Source organism: Girardinichthys multiradiatus, chromosome 21, assembly GCF_021462225.1.
Source record: "Girardinichthys multiradiatus isolate DD_20200921_A chromosome 21, DD_fGirMul_XY1, whole genome shotgun sequence".
NCBI classification, from domain to species: Eukaryota; Metazoa; Chordata; class Actinopteri; order Cyprinodontiformes; family Goodeidae; genus Girardinichthys; species Girardinichthys multiradiatus.
Window position 1 is genome coordinate 13342491 of NC_061813.1, and position 18137 is coordinate 13360627.

The window sequence follows — 18137 nt, forward strand, 5'->3', positions numbered from 1 at the left end:
TTCAATAAATGCTCAGAGGGGGCATCGCCTTTACCCTCTTTGGTTAAAACAAACAGAAATGTCAAATTGATCCCACAAATAGGCTTTAAGACCCCACCCCCTCCATTTGTTCTGGCTTTGGATTAAAGGTCAGTAGCATTAGTGAAGAAGGATTTACCGCTAACCATGTTATAATGTCCAAAATATTAATTGAATGCAAGCAGTAGAGGCAGAAAAAGAGCCATGTTTACACTTGGATGGTCATCATATCTTGGATGACTGAGAATCTACTCCAGTATGTGAGCTATGTTTGTAATGTTGATTTGCAAGCGCAAACATATGCTCTTCAGGTTGAACACTTTGAATGAATCATAGCTCAGATTAGCAGATTGAAACACTAAGATAAACATTTGTATGCCCCATTTCCCAACCGTTGATATTGTAGATTGATTGTGTTTTTTTTTAAGGGATACCTCTGAATAGAGTTAGATGATGCATCTATAGTGGACTTGTGTGAAATGAGGGAATACCAGAGTAGATGGATGCCACGATTATCTGTCATGGTATTTAGACACAAGTTTAAAACAAAGATTCATAACGTGACGTAATTGCTTTAATTTTGAACCAGAGAAGTAACCGTTATTCTTACTGCTGTTACATACTGTTATTGTCTAACACTTATTTATTGTTGTTTTGATTGTGATACATAGACTTAAGGAAAAATTTGAAATAAAAAGCCACCAAATTTAACTCTTAAGTGCTATTAGGCAGTCTTATACGTTTTGCTCTTTAGAAGATAATATGTTGGAGTCTAACAGTCTGATACTAACTAATACGGATACACATCATATTGAATCGACATCCTCGTCGTAATATAAGTGTGTGCTGTACTAGAATCAGGACTGCTTGCAAGCCATATTTGGTAGGATCCTACGTTGCAAGTGTCAGGCGTTCACACTGTGCATGTCGATGATATGTTTGGGAAAAGTGTAGCTTTCTTTCAGCCAGGTGACTGGTAGTGAGCAACAACAGGTGTTGGCAGGGGCTCACTCTTTACTTCAGCAATTTTGGTGGCACATTCAAATAATAATAATTAAAATACTTTAAACTGTAGAAATTGCATTTTTGAAAACTATCAGTTTTGAAAAGTAACCTTCCGCCCTAAACCATATCCGTTGCTAATTAGAGTCTCTGTTCCGCTCACTGATTGGTTGGCTGTGAAGCTAGTTTATATGTGCTCAGTGGACCTGCAGGGTATGAATGAAGACGTTGGCTAGAACAAGTGGCTCAGAAGTTGTCATCTGTGGTTTGCTCATGTTAAGATAATTCAGTTTTATCACTCTTATCTGTGTTGTTTTGGCATGACTGGAGAAACTGCTGTGTTTTACCGCCTTGTTTCTTCTTCCAGGACCAAAACGTTTGCTAATTTTAGGAACTGTGTGTCTGTGCCCAGTGAGAGGAACAGAGACACTTTCCGTGTCCTCTACAAAAAAAATCAAGAAGTGTGGCTGAAAGAGGTGACTTTTAGTTTTCTTGAAACACAACAGTGGTGATGCACCATTTTAAAATTAGAAGCCTTTTTGAATCATTTATGTTGGATAATAGAGTAAAAAACATTAACGAATGAGAAAATCCCTTTATCTTACATCTATTCCTATTTTTGTGTTGCAAGCAAACAAGGAAACGGCTCATGTGTAGCATGAATTAATTAGAACATGCTAGCTCAAGGTTAATTTCCCTTTTTATCTTGATCAGTCGACTGATAAATACCTTTTTGTGTTGGGCTTTCACAAATGCCCTTCTCTCTTCAGGGCAAACTGCAGCTCAACATGGCTCTACTTGTTTACTTTCCCAGACAACCTGGATTTGAAGTGCCACAATAAATGAATCACAAAATGTTTGATTAGTTCTTTTGTATAACAAGTATGAGGCTCTAGATACAATTTGCTCATAGCCAGCAGATACCTTGAATAGGTTGAACTGGCTTTGTAATACAAGCTCATGTTTGATCCGCTGGTAAACAGACAGGTCTGTTCTGCAAGAGTATCCAAATGTATCTGTATGCACTGGTTTTGACTTGCAGCAGTTTGTCTTCCTCTCTCCACTCATATCTTCTTTGTAACATAGCTGAGTGCCTTTAGGCATTATAAAGTTCTTTACTTTAGGGAGACCTGATAGCTGCAGATCCTTTGTGTGTACATGCTTCAAATACATCTTCCAGCAAGGGGGATACTGACCTTGTCGCTCAGCAAACTGTATCTGATAAACTTGCTGATTGAAGGGGTGGTTAAGCAGAAACGAAGCCTTGTGTGCACACTGTTTCCACGTTCTTCTTGAATTCCTTCAAATGTCCTTATCCATCTTCATGAGTTGTTCGATTTTCACCTTTGCTGCAAGTTTTTCTTTGTGACACCAAATTTAAATGACAAAAAACTGTTTTATTTAAAAAGCTTTAAAAACATCAAAGGCCTTGATAGCTATGACAGAGTTTTCTCAGGATTAGGATGCTGCCAGAGCTAAATGTCCGCTCACCTCCCTGCACAGCCTCTTGCCAGGTGTAGGAAAGGGCCCCATCTTTGAGCTTCCATCCCACAGACTCCAACTCTCTGCTGCTTTTCACAACAGGAACAGTTCTTGTCACTTCAGCCAAAAGCCTGAACAGTTTGGCTGCCAACAAGAGGTGGCACGGTGAGGGGATTTTGGAGTTTCTCTTTAAGAGAGCATAGTTGGAATGCCAACTTTCAGAAATTTGCATCAACAGTGGGCGGTAGTCGTGGTGTCCATGTGGAGTGGGTTGGGGAGATGCATTTACAAAGAAAGGTTCCCTATCTTTCCTCATGATGACAGAGAGAAACGCAGGAGAGAAGCTAGTTCCTTAGTCCACACTGGGTTTAACATTTATATGCAAAGAGTCAAAGGGAGAAATGTTTCTGAATGAAGTTTGCTGCCTACATCTTGTTAACAGATGACAGTTCAACCATCATTGATCATACTTTCTCATTTGCATTCACTGAATAAAAGTTAACAAGCTTGACAAAGGCAGTTGCTTCCAGCGTGGTGACAATAAAGCCCCCCCACCTAGGTGGAAGGTGCTGTGTGTCTAGCCTAGGGGTCTCTTTTTAAATTCCCTCTCTTTGTGTATGCAGTCATGGGGAAAAATGGCTTCAAAGGTTAAGAGCCAGGGAATGTTTCAGTGTGACCGTAGAGGTCTGGAAAAGCTAAATTCCCGTGCCTTTTACCAGCTGCATGTAATCTGCTAATCCACAGAGAGGACCGTCGGTGGTCCGTCGACAGAAGTGGGACGAGGCCACTGAAGGGGGATACCAAGCCATATACTAACCCTTCGTTTGCACTGACCCTACAAAGTGTTAGAGGTTAAGTGGACATTTTTGTCAAGACCCCCATAAAGTGCTGCAAATACCTAAAATTCAGGCTTAAACAATGGGGTCAGTTTTGGACATGAGTGGGACTTGGTAAAGAATGTGGTGTTTCACCCCGGGCTGTTAGAAATGAATCACTTTTGAACAAAGGTCATTCTTATCAGGCTTGCATTTGGTTGCCATTCGAAGAAGAAAAATAGCTAAAAAGTCTCAAAGGAGCCTTTCGAAGCCCAAAATCGTTTTGCTTTTGATAACTATCCTTCAAATGAAAGCTGCTGCGGGGTACTCGTTGGGGATTTTGTTGGAGGAGCAGGAGGAATGTCCAGCTGTAGTCCAATTCAGTGGGACAAATTAAGCTTTTAAAGGACAGCGGTCAATGCTTTTCTGTCCAGCACTGCTTTTCGCCCCCTACATGAGTAGCTGCAGTCTATGATTGCACCCCTGCCGTCCTGACTGCGATCTCTTTAAGCGTTTCACATAGACACGAGGCCACAAGGCCATTCTGGCTTGAAGGAAACATTTTACATCAATGCAGTAATGTTTGGTGAATGACAGAGCATTGCCTGGATTGCAGCTAGAGGAATGCTGCTCTGTCATTGTGTTCCAGGCCCAAGTGGAAGTCTTGGGATGTCAAAGAACTGAGTCACTGATAGCAAGTATCAAAGTAGATATTAGTAACATATGGTGTACACTGAGCAAATTCAGCTGTTTGTGTTTGAATAATGATTGGTTTGCTCAACAGAGGTGGTGGTTTGTATTACATCGCTCTCCAGAACATCAAAGTTAAACTATAGAACTAGTTACACCCAAAGCGTTCATTTAACTTGTTTTAACGACAAGTACTTTCTGTTCAATATTGCTGAAACAATGCCATGACTGCTTTGCATTACGTTGGGTTCTGGATTTTCTCTGGTTTTTACATGCTTGCTGGGTGACATTAGTGCATACAATTTTTTTTAATACCGAGTCTTGAGACAAAACTGTAAAAAAGCAAACCAGGTATTAACTTTGGACATTTTGACAGTAAACATCGGGCTCTGACAGTTGTATTTTGAGCCCCTTCGTGTTTTTTTGTTCTGTGCTTTTGCTGCTTTATCCTGTTTCATTATGTAATCTGCTTTTCTTTCCATACACCTTGTAGAGATGCAATGATTAGAATTTTGTAGCAGATTTTTGATCTCTGGTTTTTGTTGAGCTTTGACCTCCTGATACTAAATTTGGTTGATTAAAATTTCTTTTTAAGAACTATAATGTTACAAGATCAGTCATAGTGTAGAAATACTTTATCAACACTGTTCTCTAGCCGACTTTTCCACCTATGAAGGGACCGAAACTTAAAATGCATGAAATGGTGAAAGGGCTAAATGCACACACTTGCATCTAGCTCATTTCCAGGTCGGATAACATATCACCCACACAACATCCTATTTTACTTTCGTTATATGCAAGTTTTAAATCTTTCTTATGTGGCCTTTATTCTCATTTCTTCTAATAATGGGTGTACCTTGTTGGCCCTGTAAATTTGGGGGTAGGGATGAGATCAAATGGGCTAAAATAATTTTTGGGAAAGCTGGGCCACTGAAGCATCTGCTCAGTATTTTGGTACTGAGATGTCACCTCGATTGTGAGTGATCTGACAATGTTTTCATTATACATCCCCTCCGCCCCTCGACCCCTTGCTCCTGCAGCTCCTGCCCCAGCTCCCAAACAAGAGGCTGGAATGTCGGGTTTCCATGACGCTAATGAAGTAAAAACCTGGCAATGTGCTGCTGGCAGGCTCAGAGCCGCTCCTGATCTGCGGCCTCCTTCTCATCGGGATCCGAGTCTGATCCCCATGTAGCTTTCATTCACCAGGGCTTCATTATGCCAAGGAATGTCTCTGACTCTCTACTTCTCTCCTAACCGCAGAGCTGGGATGTGGGGTGCAGGGGTGAATTCGGGACAAATCCCAAGGGATAGTACAAGACCAAAAACTCCCATACTCACCAATCTCCTCCTTTTGTGCTCCTTCCAGAAGCTACTACACTAGGAGTAAAACACACACGTAAACGCCAAAGCTCCTTTTCTCAAGGAGCAGGAAACGCTGTTGTGATTTATTGGTCCATAAATGTGGCATGCCCATGAGGTGACAAGCCTCAGTGTTGGCCTTAGGACAATAGTGAGACTTGGACACTCCAGGCTTAAAGATTTCCCAGTGGAAAAAACAGAACATCATCTTAGCAGTATGTTGCTTTGGGTATTTAGGTGCCCTTGGTATAAATCTCTTTTATTTCTTGTTACTTCCTAAATTTTCCCATCTTGTGAATCGCAGTAGTTTCACTAAATCAAATGAACTATTCAGATTTTCATGTAACAGGCCCTCCCTGCTGGGAACAAGCCTTTCTCTCTTAGTGTTGCACCCAGAAAGGCAGCTAAAGGGTTAAGTAATCAGTCTCTGTACATCATCCTGTGTCCTGCTGGGCTGATGGATGCAGCTATAATGTCCTGCTAATTAGCCCCCATTTAGGATTTTTAAACAGGCCAACTGGCCTCCATTGATTAGTGGAACGAGGACCCTCTGTCTTGCAGGCAGTTATGGGTTGGGTTTGGGTTCAGTAAATCTCTTGCTTTCCTAAGCTTGATGCTTTCAGGACTTTCTGGACAGATGATTAGGCCTTTGCAGTTGTTTTCGGCTAGTGACCAAAATTAGCATATTTTTAGCTTCATCTGCCCTGACCGGCCATTCAGAAACACCATATCAAAAATGTCGTTCCATCGATATGGCTGAACACGAAGGCAGAAATTGGTATTGGCAAGTCAAAGATTTACAAAAACTGGACCTTAGAAAGAAGCCACTACAGCTACTGATCGGTGCATGTCTAGTTTGTAAAGGTAACATATAGTATGTAGACAGAGTTCAGCTAATTACGGTATGAACAGTTGGAGCTTCTTGTGGTAAACTGTGCACTTTATCAAAATCATTGTGGTTTAGCCGCATGCTTAAAAGATTTGATATTTAGAAATATTTGCGTGTACTAAATATATGTGGAAAAACTGCAAGAAACACAAAAACCCAACTAAATTTTGTTGTTAGAGGCTCATAAGCAAAATGATAATGGTCATACCAATTCCTCCAAACCAATTTTAATCTTATTTGTTCCATTTTTTTTTGACAGTAAAAATGATGTATGTGCATTGATTATGTCGAAATAAGTAGTCTCAGTTTGATGTATAATTATGCCAAACGCACACTGGCATGTTTCCTACCTCATGTGGCTGTAAGACAAAAGCACAAAAGGCTGGTATGATCAACAACACACCAGGTTCTCTGTACTGGTAGGAGCTATACTTGGCAAATGATGAAGATAAATGAGCAGAGTTGCTATGGTGAAACATGGGACTTTACAGGTCCTGTGGAGAGACGTTTGAAAGCTATAAGCAACATCATGGCATACAGCAGGTTCGGAGTAAATGATGTTGGCAAGAAGTTGCTAACATCTATGTTAATGGTAGGGCTGATGGTTAGTGTTTGAGGAATGGCTCCTATGAGTCTTTGTGATAAAAGATATTCCTATATGTTTGTTGGTCTTAATTAGCTTAATTATGTCAATACATGTTGTTAATGCAAGTGGTAATAAATATGTATGCCATTTTTGGGACCGTAATGGTAAAACGTTTTTTAAATAGTCACGACGAGGGCCGGTTGTTGTTTGGAGTCGGGTAAAATGTGTTTTATGCATCAGTCAACAAATAAGAGTCTCTTTAAAAACAAACCGAAAAAAGAGCTATAGCCTGGCCCAGCTGTGATTGCACTGAGTCACTGGCTTTGAGCCATCTCTCCTTCCAAACAAGCATGTGGGGAAAACTGGTAATGTTTATTATAGTTGGTGAGCTTTGGCCATCATGTTACCTGTCTGTTGGTTAGCGAGAACCCGTCAGTCCAATCAGCAACTATCAAGGTCACGGCGGCCCCAAAGGTCGCCTGGCAGACGTGTTTGTCTCACTCGGGGGAAAAGAGGGCTCACAAATAAAAGGCAAAACCGGGAGAGGGCTAAAGTCTTTCTGATCCCTCTTTCCATGGTGGGTAATCCTGGTCGCAGAATATGGCTTTTACTGCCTGAAACCATCCTGCATACGTTTCCAGTGTGGTGTGACTAAGAAGCAACCAGTCATTAAAACACATGACGAAGATAATTACAGTACATACAGTACAAACATCAAATGACAGCAACGTGTGCAGCAGCCTGTGTATTTAACATGTTTACAGTAGTACTGCAGTAATTGTGGGCCACAGTGACATTTAGCTGTGTTTTTGTGATAAATGAGGGAACAGACCGAGGTGTCTCCTATTTACTTGTCTGTCATCCTCACACAAGCAAAGCCTATTTTGTTTTCTTAGTTCCTTACTCATTGACATGTTCTCTTTTATGAACCTTTAAGCATGCCAATAGCAGAGTTTCAAGGTTACTAGATAACAAAGTGCATTTTGTCCCTTTGTAAATGACTCACTCCTAGTGAAGTGCACATACCTGGATGCTTGAATTGCCACGTTTTTTATAATTAACTGACCATAAAGCCTCCTATTGTAGGAGGACCACACAATGTCATTTTATGTCCACATTTATCAGTCAGCTTAGTGTCATTTCTGCTTGATGGTTTTGTTGTGTGGGCGGGACATGCACTGTTGGTGGTTACGATGCTGTGAATGATCGGCTGCTGTCTGAGGTTGCCACAGTTCAGACCAGCCAAATTCACGTTTGCTGTGTATCACCATTGCGTTCACTGTTCATTAAAACCAAGTTATTTGTTTTAATTTACGGTTCGCTGATAGTTTATTGTATAAAACTCTGTTAGATTTCATCTATAACCCTAAGCTGTAAATCACAGTAGGCAACATCATTTATAACCCTCGGAAATAAATTCTAGAGTGGTGGCAAGATGGATATCTTGTTCTGGTCAAAGGGGTCCAAGTTCAAATGTAGGCGCCACGCCGTTGAGCTGTGTTTCTCGTTTTGCTATTATGTACAACATCTTGCAAAGGTATTGTTTTACATCGTATTTTAACATCATGTTAAACTACAACCGCAATGTATTTTATTTAGATTTTATGTGATAGCCTAATTGTGTTTTGGAAGGAAAATGATACATAGATTTTACCTTTTTTTTTTTTTTTTTTTAGAAAAGTCAAATATTGAAAATCAATTGTATTCAGCCCTCCTTGGTCATTAATTTCTAGACTCAGCTTTCTCTGCAGATAAACTGCAGGACTTTTGGGTTATGTGTCTACAAGTTGTGCACATCTAGAAATGCCCATTTTTGCCACTTCTTTGTAAAATAATTTTCAGATAATCTCATATTGTTATAGTAAAAACATTCTAAATGGCAATTGATTAAATCCTGACAGGAAAGCAAGTTGTGGTGGCAATAATGAGGCCTTCTTTGCAAACTTCCAGAGCACCAGGATTGCCTCCATCAGGCGGTCCATGAGCGACTCGGCGAGCTGCTGCGAGTCCTAAAGGCCATCATCAAGAAACACCAGAACCTCAACTCTGTGGATATCCTCAGCAAAGCTGGAACAGTGATCGCCACGGTCAAAGGTGAGCTGAGCTTGCCAGATTTGCCTAAAACGTGTATATACACACACACACACACACACACACACACATACACATACACTCTGTAACTGTCAGGTTTCCTGTAAAACATGCCAGCCACTCCTCCACTCTTCCTTTGGTGTGTTTTCTGTCTCTGCCCTATCTCATCCTCCCTTCTCTCATGACAGCCTGCTCTGCTGAACACTCAGTTTCTATGTCCTACAAGCAGAATAACAAAGCTTCTTAAAGTATCTCTTAAAATGCTTTGAATAACATTCAGATCCTTAGAGGAGGCTCTGCATGTGAATACGGCAAAATGAATATGCTCGCTTATGACTTCAGGGTCATCGATGCATTCAGCTGGCAAGATGAGATGAGATTTTAGCAATATTTTGGCAAACCACTGTTTTTTGTATTCATTAATAGAATAAATGCTTCAAAAATTAAAAACTGTATTTTAAAGAATCTGTTTTCACAGGCTTGATTACATGTTATCTTATGTCTAATTCCAAGGTGCCGCTAATGCCAAAAAAGCATTGAAAATTCTCCATTTGTGTATTTTCCCAAACAGAATGAATGTTTCATAAACCTGAAACTGGTCTAAAGAATCCTTGTTTACTGTATAATCATATAGGTTTGGTCGAAGTGTTTTTAGTGTTCTAGACACAATCTAATGCAAGCCTCGCTCATTAAAGTGTGAACTATAGTCCTCATAGGAAGCCTTAAAGCAGATGCATGTGGCTAAGAATATGTACCGAGTACCCAGCATAATGTCAGATAAACAAGTAAAAAAAAAGTGTTGAAGTTATTCAATGCTTTTGTAACAGTTGTTGTCCATCTTACCAACAGTCTTCATTAGTCAACTCTATCGTACCAAGAGACCAACTTGAGAACTGCTTCATTTCTTACTTCAGAATAAGAGTCTGAAACATAGATAGAACAGTGTCGCGCTAAAAGCTCTCACCTATATACCTGGGCCTCATGATGAGCTAATTTCACCAGAGGAAGTTTCATGCTGACAGCAACTGAATTGTGCTTCGTAAGACTAACTTCACTTAGACAAGAAATATTGTTGTTTTTTTAAACATGGCAGGAACCTATGGGACAGGATCTTGTTAAACCCCCCACAGTTAACCATTTTCGTATTAAAAAAAATCTACTTTTCAAAAATGGTTTTAGGGAGTTTTACCTAACATAAAATCAATTGATGTTTTTGGAGTAATAAAAAAAATCAATGTTCAGGAGTCTATTGGCACCTTTGTTTTGGGTCTAGATCTGACCTGCCATCTGCCATTTGGGCGCCTCTGTCATTAATAATGGCATAATGTAGCAAAAAACACTTTAATTTTGTCAAAGCAGAATTGAAGGATTTGATTTAGACTATAAATCTATTAGGGAAATGTTATAAAAACAATTTTGAATTTTTTTGGACAATTCAGGTAAGTCTGATTAATCACATCTCTTTATCAGTGTATAAAAACTGTCTTTAAGATATTACCTGTAAAATCTGGAAAGTATGACATTGTGAAAATGGAGGTGTAGGGTCCTTGTATCAGTAACTGTCACTATATCACTAAATCAGGTGATGTGTAAGGAAAAAAATATTGAGCTTGTTGTCAACATTGATTGGCCTAAGCGAATAAGTTCCTAAGTTCATTCATAACAACTGCAGTTGTTATGATTCATAAGTTCCTAGCTTCTAATGATTAATTCTGGGACTCTTCTGCCACTAGGTGGTCAGAATTGCTTACTTCTTGACCCTCTTTGTAACAGTCTGCTACAAATTGTCTACTTGTGACAATAGATTTTATAACCAAATCTTAAAGCTTTTGATATTAAAGCAAATTAGGTCACTTAAAGCACTAAGAAAAGAAATGAAACATGTGATCAAGTTATACCAGATTTTATTTAACTTCAACTTAATAAAACACAAATTTTGGACCAAGGAGATCAAGCAGTACTCAATTCCTCCCCATGATTCTTAGTATGAAGTCGTGTACCTTTGTGCCATAACGTCATGTTAAGTTCTACGGGACCTAAAGCACCTCCACTCGACGAAGGCAGGACAAGTCTTTGCTGATGATGAGTGCTTCGACAATGTTGTGCTTTTCTCATACAAACAATACCATTTTTCCCCAATGATGTAACTTCCACATTTGGACCGTTGGTTGGGGCCTGAGCAAGTTGTGGCATTGTATTCCAGCAAGCCTCAGGATGTCCTGTTGGGGGGGTAGTGGTGGGATAGAAGAGGAGGACATACAACGGCAAAGGAGTTGTGTGCTTTTCATTAGAGGTGGCCACAGTGGCTGCGTTGAGATTAACAAGAAGCTTCCCGAGGACAACGGAAACTGCTCAAGTCATTGTTGCCTGAACCGTCACCTGTGGCCTACTCAAAGAAAACCTTTTTTTCAATGGATCTGTTTCGCTGTCATCGTCTCCTTTTTTGTGGAAAGAACTCCTAAGACTAGGACATTTGTCATGTTTAAGGTGGTTCAGAAGCTTTTACATGGAGTTTGTTGCTTGAGTCAACAAGGATTATTACGGCTAGAAGGAGGCCAAAAAAAGCTTATTATGGTGGGTATTTCAGATTTAGTTCTTTTACATTTAATTTTGCGGTGGTTTCTCAAAGGAATTGGGAAATAGGCCAGAATTACAACAGAAAAGGTATTGTCCTATTTGGAAATAGGCAGATTACAAAAGTGTCATCAGGTGTAGAACCAACTGTAGAATATTTTTGTTGTCTTCTTCAGAGATTTGACAAACTACTGAAGATATTTAGTCCAGGGTGCAGCCCGTCTCTTGCCCGTAAACTGCTGGAGATGGGCACCAGCTCCCCCGTGACCTTGTATGGAAGAAGCGGTTATAGAAAATGGATGCATGGATGGTTTAGATTGATGTTCTAGAGACATATGAGACATATAACTTGTTATAACATTAGATTGTCCAAAAAAACCCTCCAAAAAACCAGAAAATTAGAAGTAAAATATGACAAAAGGTACAAATCTCACTGTTCATGGAATATAAGGTTGGATTTCCACAAAGGTTTCTCCTTTCTCAGCTTTTGAACTCTAGAAATCTTCATTGTTCAAGTGGAAAGGAAGGACCAAGAATATGATGGCGGCAGCAGAGCGCTCCGTGACATCACTGATGTATTGTTGCGCGTTTTCTCCGCTCTTTTAACAATCTTTTTTGGGGGGTTTATTTTCTCTCTTCTAAGTCAGGACAGGAAGTTTATTGTAGAGACTGATTAAAGTTGTATTTACGCAGCTTCCCCTCCTTCATTCTGTCCTCAGTCATCGCTGTGTTTAGACTTGCAGCAGGAAACTACTGCTTGGACAGATTACAGCAAAACACACACACGCAGTCCCTGCTTATCTTTACAGACTAACAAAGTTGTTTTTGGATGCTTCGAAGGGGGGATTTTGGATTTTTAAAATCGTAGCACATTAACAGATTGTCAAGTACTGGTTTTTGAGGAGTACACTGTAACTCTAGAACTTTTCATTAACTCAATGTTTGACCTCATCAACAGGATGATGAATCATACCATGGAGTTGATGCCTCCAAACAAAGGAGGCATACAGCATTCATCAGTTCGATATCCTGCCAAAACTTGACTGTCTCTCTTTATTACATTTTACCAGGAGTGAACTTCAATGAGGTGAACGAGGAGAACAAACAGAAGCTTTTTGGTGAGATCTACACTGCTATTGACACATTGGCGTTCACCTTTGGCAATGTGTAAGTATAATGTCAGTGTTGGGGAAACCGTTATAGATAAATTAGTTTAGATTTTTCTTTACTTTCAAACAGGTTCTGGTAATTTGTCTTATGGACTTTTGGTGTTTTTGCACTCGACTTGTTGGGGTACTAAGGAAAAGCCTGCTGCAGTTTATTTCAGACTAGCACTGCGTCGATTACCTGGACTGATTACCAAAGATATAAAGTGGAGATGCATTGGTCAATCAGCCAGGACTTTCAGTCTTTTAGCACATTGACAAACACCAGGATATTTGTTGTAGAGATCAAGTGTATATTAAAGATGTTTTGACGTATAAATGGGAAAAATCTTAATTTTATGTTTGATTCAAAACTGCTAAGTCAGTCAACAACATGCAACATTTTTATGTGTTTTAGTCCTTAGAAATAATAATCTGAATCGGTCAAAATCAGTCAAACCTCAAAGAAAACTGGAACCGGAGTCGTATTATCTTTTATATAGCCAATAAACATTCATACATCTCTCCTTATTCAAAGTAGTTTTAGGAGTTTGATTCTGTCTTTTCTTAAAAAACAAAAGCAATATGAGCTTTATTGATAGATAATTGCTGCAATACTTTCTGTGATAATAGCCTAGTGTTTAGTTTTGTCTTTCTGCTTCTTCTTTCAGAGTGTCTGACTTCCTTATGGGAGATGTAGAGAATGGATCGGTGTTGGGGCTCCCCCTGACTAAGAGAAGTAGGGTAAGACCAGTAAATATTTACGTTTTGTTGTTCTGTCACATTCAGACATGCGCTCGGATTTCAGTACACACTTTAAAGTTTTTTGGTTAAACTGAAAAGTTTGGTTGCGATTCATTTTACGTACAGCACAACGACGCGCGTTTTCTCTGACAACGCCACCATTTAAAAACAGGTTCCATACTGGAAGGACTTAAAGACATCCCGTTCTCCGTTGTCGTGTTAACAGGAGATTGGGGAAGCCCCGGCACATGCGCACTATGACCGCAATCAGAAAAAATTGATGCCCACGTGCACAACATAACGGATACGACTCGTTTAAGGGTTTAAATGTTTTTTTAATGTAAAAGTCACCCTAAGCAACAGTTGAATCTCGTCGTCTGTCCATGTAAACATTTACGTTCCTGCCATTCTGAAAGTTTATTTAGTGGTGTTGCCTTTTGAAACAGTGTGTTTGTACGCACGTGAATTTTCAAAGAACATACTGCCTACTAGTGGCGTGGCAGGGAAACTACACTGTTTTTACACTTCTGCTAGTGAGTTGTGCCCAGAGATCGCAATTAAAATCTTGTAATGTAGATGTGTTAACAGAAACAGAAAAACAATCCAGTCCACAGGGCCTATTTAAGCACATATTTTGTGTTAAAAGTCTTTGCCTTCTAGAAATGTATCTAAAATAAGCCAAAAAACAGCTCACGTTCTGTTTTGTACATATTCTTGCGCGCATGTCAATTTGTTCTGAGGCCATTTTAACAGCAGGATGTGGCTTAATGAAGCCAAATTGTCCGACCAGACAAGTGAAAGATTACCCGGCAGAGTGCAGAGTTCAGGGGTGAACCAAGCCCTTGCTGGCTGACGCATTTGTCTTAAACATCCTCCTCCAGTGATAAATTGTTGCACTGCATTGTTGTTTTCCTGTCAGAGGTTTTACTGTAAAAGTGGTCTGACTCTCTGATAAGGAACGCGTCATGACTGTTACTGGAGGATTCTGGTTTTCAAGTAGGAAAAGTTTCCTTTCTACCTTGCATTTTCAATGTTTTTCAGTCTTCTGAGAACCTCTCCGTGGAATCTGGAGGATCCGGGCCTGAGAAAGATGATCCGCCAGGTAAGACAGATTGAACACACGGCTACTGTACTCCCTTCACCACTGTAGTTCTGGATGGAAGCTAATCTTTTAAGATTGGGAGGAAAGAAAGAACTTGTACATAAATGACGTGTGAATCAGTTTTTATGTGGTGCTGCGCTTGCTGCTTTTTATTTCTGGACCTATTTTTTACACTGTCTTCCTGCTTTGTCTAAAGGATTGAACAGGTAGTAAACAATCACCTGACTGACATAATACATGTCTGCTGTCAGTTATGGTTAGCCTGGATGGTATTAGCCAATAGCCAAGGTCAGAATAGGCTTTTTCCGCTGACTCAGTCAATTCAATTCAGTTTATTTCAGTTTATTTATATAGCGCAAATTCACAACACATGTTGTCTCAAGGCACTTCACAAAAGTCAGGTACATACATTCCAATTAATCCTAACCATTGAACAGTGCAGTCAGATTCAGTTATTTATTCAAATTGGATAAAAAGTTTTTCTATCTAAGGAAACCCAGCAGATTGCATTGAGTCAGAGACTTGTAGCATTCACTCCTCCTGGATGAGCATGTAGAGACAGTGGACAGTCACTGACGTTGACTTTGCAGCAATCCCTCATACTGAGCATGCATGTAGCGACAGTGGAGAGGAAAAACTCCCTTTTAACTGGAAGAAACCTTCAGCAGAACCAGGCTCAGTGTGAGCGGCCATCTGCCACGACCGACTGGGGGTTTGAGAGAACAGAGCAGAGACACAAAGAGAACAAAGAAGCACAGATCTAGGAGTACTTTCTATGGGAAGGAAAAGTAAATGTTAATGGATGTAGCTCCTTTAGTCGTTCCATCTAGAAAGAAAGAACAGATAAACTCTGAGCCAGTTTTTAAGGTTAGAGTCTGAAAGAGAGCACATACAGTTAGTTACAGTTAAGCTCAGTCAATCACCATGTCTAGGAGAGAGAAAGGGTTAAACACTGAAAGACTGGGCCATGTGGGTCATGGTAGAGAGTGAGCATTAAGTTGTTGCCAGCTGAAACTTGGTGTAGCTTCTAGGAAGAGAAAAGAGAGAGAACATAAAGTTAGAAGCTGAAATAGCAGCAAATAATGCAAAATTGGAGAGTAGTGTGAGAATGTAGCGAAGAGGGTGAAAGTGGTCCTTATGTCCTCCAGCAGTCTAAGCCTATAGCAGCATAACATCAGAGATAGTTCAGGATAACCTAAGCCACTCTAACTATAAGCTTTATCAAAAAGGAAAGTTTTAAGCCTAGCCTTAAAAGTAGACAGGGTGTCTGCCTCACGAACTAAAACTGGGAGCTGGTTCCACAGGAGAGGAGCCTGATAACTAAAGGATCTGCCTCCCATTCTACTTCTAGAGACTCTAGGAACCACCAGTAAACCCGCAGTCTGAGAACAAAGTGCTCTGTTAGGAACATATGGAACAATCAGATCTCTGATGTATGATGGAGCTAGATCATTAAGGGCTTTAAATGTGAGGAGGAGAATTTTAAATTCTATTCTAGATTTAACAGGGAGCCAATGAAGGGAAGCTAAAATAGGAGAAATATGATCTATCTTTTTAATTTTCATTAGAACTCTTGCTGCAGCATTCTGAATCAGCTGAAAGCTTTTAACTGCATTTTGTGGACATCCTGATAGTAAAGAATTACAATAGTCCAGCCTTCAATTCAATTCAATTCAATTCAAAGATACTTTATTGATCCCCGAGGGGAAATTAGAATTCCAGTACAACCCAACAAATGCATGGACTAGTTTTTCAGCGTCACTCCTGGATAGGATATTTCTAATTTTGTCGATGTTCCGGAGGTGAAAGAAGGAAATCCTAGAAACCTGTCTAATATGGGATTTAAATGACATGTCCTGGTCAAAAATAACACCAAGGTTTTTTACTTTATTACCAGAGGTCAATTTAATGCCATCCAGGTTAATTGATTGACTAAGCAGTTTCTTTTTCAAAGACTCCGTTCCAAAGACGACAACTTCTGTCTTCATCCAAGTTTTTATGTCTTCAAGACATGCTTGTAGTTCATCAGGATTTATGGATAGGTAAAGCTGAGTATCATCAGCGTAACAGTGAAAATTTATCCTATGCTGCCTGATAATTTGACCTATTGGAAATATATAGTAAAGAGAATTGGCCCAAGTACTGAACCCTGTGGTACTCCACAATTAACCCTGGAGTTTAAAGATGATTTATCATTTACATGAACAAACTGGAATCTGTCAGACAAATAAGATTTAAACCAGTCTAGCGCTGTTCCCCTGATCCCTACAGAATATTCCAGCGTTTTTAAGAGAATATTATGGTCGACTGTATCAAATGCAGCACTGAGATCTAACAGAACCAGTACAGACACAAGTCCATTATCTGAGGCCATAAGAATATCATTAGTGACTTTCAGGAGAGCTGTTTCAGTGCTATGATGAGCTTTGAAACCTGACTGAAACTCTTCAAACAGGTCATTGCTGTGTAAATGCTCACACATTTGAATTTTGCTTTGTAATCATGCATGTGGCAGGTCCAGGATCATGTTTATAGATCTTTTTATGTATGGTATTCATCAGTCATGTTGGAGCCCACCTCTAACAAACCTTTTTATTGTACCTCCTTTGCGATCACAGGGCCATCTCTACCGGTTCGACCCGAAGAGGTGGACAGGACACTGCAGCGGCAGGACAGCGGAGTGGAGTCGGTTCTGCTCTATGCCAAGGCATGGTCCAAGTACACCAAGGAGCTCCTGGCATGGGTGGAGAAGAGGCTCAGCGTGGGTGAGTTAGACCACTGGTACATTTCTAATTTTGCTTTTGAGGGTGGAGTTCAGGAGCACCTCTGGGTAAACAACACTGTAAGATATAAAGGCATTGATTGAAGTTTCTGACAAGGACTAAGGATGCTTCATCTAAACTGGTTTGGTCAAACAGATTTCCTTGAAAAATGTTGGTTTTTATTCAGGGATGCTCAGAGAAATCAGAAATGGCCGGTTTTCTAATGTGACCCGTCCCCTGACTAGTCCTTGGCTGGTTAGAAACTCAAAAATCATATCCTTCTGTTATCTCACACCACACATGAACACTGACTGCAACACTTTTGGGTGTGGAAGTTTATACTGGAGGGAAAAAAAAGACTCAAAGTCAGTTGTTTTTATTATCAGTGAGGTGTTTAAAAATAAATTCACAGGAAACATAAAACCTGTAAGAAAAAGCTGTTAAGTGTAGTCTACCTACATTTTACTGATACTAAACATTTCTATCTTTGAGTCTTTTTTACTCAGTAACAACTTCTACACTAAAGAGTGTTGTTGTGAAGATGACCTGGTACGGCTTCAGTAGGTTGATTCACTGATCAAAAAACAAATCGGATTCTTGAGCTTCTGACCGGGCTGTAACAGTTTAAACTGTTTTTATCATCTGATTCTGGTGACCAGCTGATTTCCCTGTATAACTCTTAATTAATTTGCATGGTGTTGGTTTAAATATATTTCCGGCATCGTTGTGTTTTCTTTCCTTTTCCTGTTGGTGTTTAATGAACTTCAGTTCCAAGTTTGGCTTATTGTCAGCTCTGTTTGGTCAGCTTTATATTTGGGTTTATGTCCAAACAAAAAGTTTCAGAGAGAGTTGGAATCAGGGGGATTTACTGGAGGTTT

At 39.9% G+C, this 18137-nt stretch overlaps 1 protein-coding gene across 3 annotated transcripts in view; it reads left to right on the forward strand.

Moving 5' to 3' along the window:
- arhgap29a (Rho GTPase activating protein 29a) overlaps nucleotides 1–18137 on the forward strand; it is a 39519-nt gene that overhangs the window by 9634 nt on the left and 11748 nt on the right. The window contains exons 1-7 of one of the 3 annotated variants that reach the window (XM_047349819.1): nucleotides 1161–1295; nucleotides 1388–1496; nucleotides 8792–8935; nucleotides 12577–12673; nucleotides 13323–13395; nucleotides 14437–14497; nucleotides 17116–17262. In XM_047349819.1, the coding sequence (XP_047205775.1) occupies nucleotides 13339–13395; nucleotides 14437–14497; nucleotides 17116–17262 (265 nt within the window). In that variant the 5' untranslated portion in view covers nucleotides 1161–1295; nucleotides 1388–1496; nucleotides 8792–8935; nucleotides 12577–12673; nucleotides 13323–13338. Of the gene's footprint in view, nucleotides 1–1160; nucleotides 1296–1387; nucleotides 1497–8791; nucleotides 8936–11245; nucleotides 11507–12576; nucleotides 12674–13322; nucleotides 13396–14436; nucleotides 14498–17115; nucleotides 17263–18137 lie in introns of those variants that run through there. The other 2 variants (XM_047349818.1, XM_047349820.1) reach the window with 2 other exon arrangements.